The sequence below is a fragment of the Primulina huaijiensis genome, unplaced genomic scaffold (assembly GCF_012295235.1).
Source record: "Primulina huaijiensis isolate GDHJ02 unplaced genomic scaffold, ASM1229523v2 scaffold207852, whole genome shotgun sequence".
Classification (NCBI taxonomy): domain Eukaryota; kingdom Viridiplantae; phylum Streptophyta; class Magnoliopsida; order Lamiales; family Gesneriaceae; genus Primulina; species Primulina huaijiensis.
The window spans coordinates 1-4,034 of NW_027355029.1; the positions used below are offsets into that span (position 1 = coordinate 1).

General features: G+C 32.6%; 1 protein-coding gene across 1 annotated transcript; it reads right to left on the reverse strand.

Moving 5' to 3' along the window:
* Positions 1-8: 8 nt before the first annotated feature.
* Positions 9-2,537, reverse strand: LOC140966746 (ALA-interacting subunit 3-like; the record flags this gene model as incomplete). Its single annotated transcript, XM_073427000.1, has 5 exons — positions 1,864-2,537; positions 746-804; positions 384-458; positions 189-302; positions 9-83 (listed from the first exon to the last, which is right to left on the reverse strand). Coding segments are annotated over exons 1-5 (411 nt in total), but the record flags the coding sequence as incomplete, so codon positions are not given.
* Between the last annotated feature and the right edge of the window lie 1,497 nt (positions 2,538-4,034).

Sequence of the window (4,034 nt, forward strand, 5' to 3'; positions counted from 1 at the left end):
CATTATACGTACCTACGGTGATTCTGGTAAAAACTGTCAAGTTGGTAATACACATGAATCGGCTGCTTCATATGCTTTCGAACCTGGTGTTGATCGACTCATTAGTTAAAACTCACTAGTAAAGAAGCCAATATGAGGGACATTGAGGCAAAGAGAATAGTAACAAGCAAATACTGGAAGGAACTCACCCTGAGAGTTCTATAACAGGTCTTGTCTTGAGGGCCTTGAATATAGCCAAGTTTGTCTTTTTGGTATTCAATTGGAATGCAGTAAGTCTCGTATCTATCGACAATTTCAACAACCTGACCAATATAAAGGAAAGCTCAGTTAACAATAGCGCTGCGAGAGTAAAGTAGCTGATAAATGAGTCGGAGCATTCATACATCTCGAGAAGCTAAGAGGGAGACAATCCCAATGGGAATGAAGACAATACCAACAAGCAAAAATATTGAGATCACCTGCATCAAAAAGAGCATGCAATCATCAGGATACTTTCATTTTAACTTAATGAACAAACTTTATTATGCCAATGCTTCATTATGATTCAAGCTTGCCAGCTCATTTATTTTTAACATATTTTAATAAATACATATTAAACCTCGCAAGCCTATCAAACAAAATAACTAGATCCGAAATCTGCTCAAATTAGAACACGGTGTGGGCTTGATAGTTTTGAATACGAATCACGCAATATTCAGGCCAACTCGATTTGTTTACACCCCACACGAGAAATCATAATATTTACCCATTTAGGAGTGAGAATAGGTTTGCACGCTGGAAGCTCCTGTTGTGAAAACCTAGAATCTGGAGAGACAGAAAAAAACAATCCACTTAAAATGTTCCGAACCAGTTTGTGATACAGACACAATCATTTTGCTAAATAATCATGAAAAAGGGTCAATCAACATGTTAATGACTTAATGTTATCCAATAGTAAACAGATGAATAATGTATCAAAGGTTTCCTCAGAGACAGTACAAGACCAATGCATCCACCAGTCCACACAATAATAACACTTTCTGTTTAATTTCAACCGATATGACACGTTCTTCTTTTACTTAGCCCATATGAAAATTATGGGCATATTTCAAGGGTTTTCACATGATTTTACAAATGCAAAGTACAATTAATGTGCTATCGATGCTATGTCCTTAAACTGATTAGATGTGAGAATACTTCAGCATCGCGTTAATTTGCATCTAGGAAACTCAACTTCTGTGTGTTGCAATACACTTGCTCTGTTTCTGGAAAACCATTCAAGGGTAACCTACAATAATTTCAAGAGAATTTAAATCCTCAAAATTGTTCAAGACAACTTCCATAAAGTATTACAGTAGATTCCATAGAATCTGTCAAGAAACTTCTATCTCAGCCCCTAGATAAATTTCTTGCCTAGCACCAGAACAACTACTCAAGTCAAGTAAACTACATGTGCAATCTGCTTCGTCAAACAAGGAAAAATATGGAACCTTTGTAGTCCTACAAATTAATTTGGTCGTATCTAACATATATAGAGCTACTTACAAAATTGAGATTTATTTTGCTCGAAAGCTAAATAATACCGAAATTAGTGTTGAATATTTTATCCTTTTCTTTTACTCCAATCATGCACAAACCAAAACAATTACTCAGTCCTAGAATCCGAATATAGCAAATATTCACGACACATCTAAAGTTACATGCCCAGCTGGTCCCAAAAACCTCGTGAAAATCATTTAAACAAAGATCGAGTACAAAGCAGACAACCAAGAACACGTCACACTATCCAGAACATGAATTCCCAAACACAATTTCATCTGCACAACAAGAAAATTCACGAACCGAGACTTCAAAAGTCCTAGAAGATGGGTTATAGAAAAATACACTTTGGTCGCTTGGTATTTCTTCTAGGCCAGGTGGAATCGGCCGATCCAAGTCCTCCCGTACTAGATGATGGAGTATTCGAGTTCATCAAGCCCGCAATAACTTTCTTTATTCTACTTGAATTCAAAACTTACAAAACAAAAGGGGAAAAACCCAAGAAACCAAAGACGATCGGTAGCAAAACACAGAGTTTAACAACAAAAAAAAAAAAGAATGACGGATAATTGGAAATTTGGAATCCAACAGCTCCGGGAGAGAATAAAAAAACAAGAACGAGGTGTTCGGCTACTTGGGTATAAATGAGAAGGTGTGGCGCGACTCAAATTTTCACGCCCTTATTCTTTGACTTGGAAATGTCTCCCCATCGTAGGCTTCACCGTAGACCCAAAAATATTATTGAAACCCCTCAGATTCCTCTCTCTAGAAGCCTGTCTGAACGTGAATCCGGTAGATAAATAATCGGATTCCAGGTGAAATAGGACACAGTCAAATTTGATTGGATTTCGACGCGTTTCAAGCGATGCTCTGCTGCCTTGGGTAATATCCCAAGAATCAGATCCAATCGTGCATCATTAGTTCTACCATGTGCACACCATCGAAGCTTCCGTGATAAAGATTCTAAACCACCTCGTAAGCGTGGGATTTGAACTTTACCAAACCTTATTATGGATTTATAACATTAATTGTGGAGCAATTTTGAGATTAGGGAAATAAAGTTTCAAACATTATTAACAAAAATATGGAATGATATTTTCAATTTATAAAAATCATTTCACATCATCGACAAGTCACAATTTTAGTCATTTTTTTCCGACAAATCGCTTATGTAAATGTAATTTCATTAGTGTTTACATGTATATTGTCAAATCATTATTTTTGATAAAAAAAAAAGAGTAAAATTATCAAAAATCAAAAATTACAAAACTAAAATTTAAATTTGTTAATATAAAAGACAAAAATTGCTAATGACGAACATAAATGACAAAAATTATAATTTTTTCAATTATAAATTTATTTTTATTTGAAAGTTTTGTGTCAATTTTATTCATTTAAAACTTGGGCTAACCCCCCTCCACTCTATCAATTCTCTTGTTTATATTTTGGCGGCTAATAATATACTTTTACATCATTTTTTCAAAGAACGAAAAAAAATCAAATGTCTTCCAATTTTTTGGACGTAGGTTGACTGAATCGAATCAAATCAAATCAACTTACATGATTAAAATTTATTTTTTTTTTAATTTTAAAAGATGACGAAGTTATTTTTGTAAAAAACAATTAATATCACAAAGTAACACCAAATTTTGATAACATAAATGTCTCTTACATGATATAAGAAAGATTACATCCAAAATGGAATGAAAGTTTCAATATAACATATATTTCACCATCTTGTGAAAATGCTTACACGTTTTGAATATGAAACTCGTCGTTTATTTCAGCAGATATTTTATATATTTATATAATAAATGTTTAAATTTTTTATTTATCATTCGTGTAAATAAGTTTTGGATGAAAAATTGGTAAAAATCTGAGAGATAAAATATGGTTTATATAAAATTACATAATTAAAAAATAAGTGAAATTGCGATAATTTCAAAGTTGATTTAGTAGAAATATCGAACTCAAGCATCGACCTTTAAATTATTGTTTATCATTGTTTGTTGCACTAAGAGAGTATGTTTCTTGTGAATAATCTCACGGGTCTATATCCGTGGTGGTGTTTCGAAATTGAATCCAACCAAATCAAATTGCAAAAATCAATACAAATCTTTTCTTGTTAGCGAGTTTTTGTAACAAAATTTATTTATGGTAGATTTTAGCTCAAATAAACATAATCACAGCTCTAAAATTTAAGTTTTTTTTATAAGTTGCAAAATTTCACGAGCAAATAAAATATTTAGTCAACTTCTATAAAATTTCAGTTGTTGTTTTTTTCAAATTATAATATCTCATGCATTAATTTATTATGAAATTTAAAATTAGTCTTCCAAACCATACCAACTGAAATTTATAGTTTGAGTTGGTTTGATTATAAAATTATAGAGTGGGTTTCACGGATCTTAATCTGTGAGACGGGTCAACCTTATCCGTATTCACAATAAAAAGTAATACTCTTAGCATAGAAAGTAATGTTTTTTCATGGATGACCCAAATAAGAGATCCGTCTC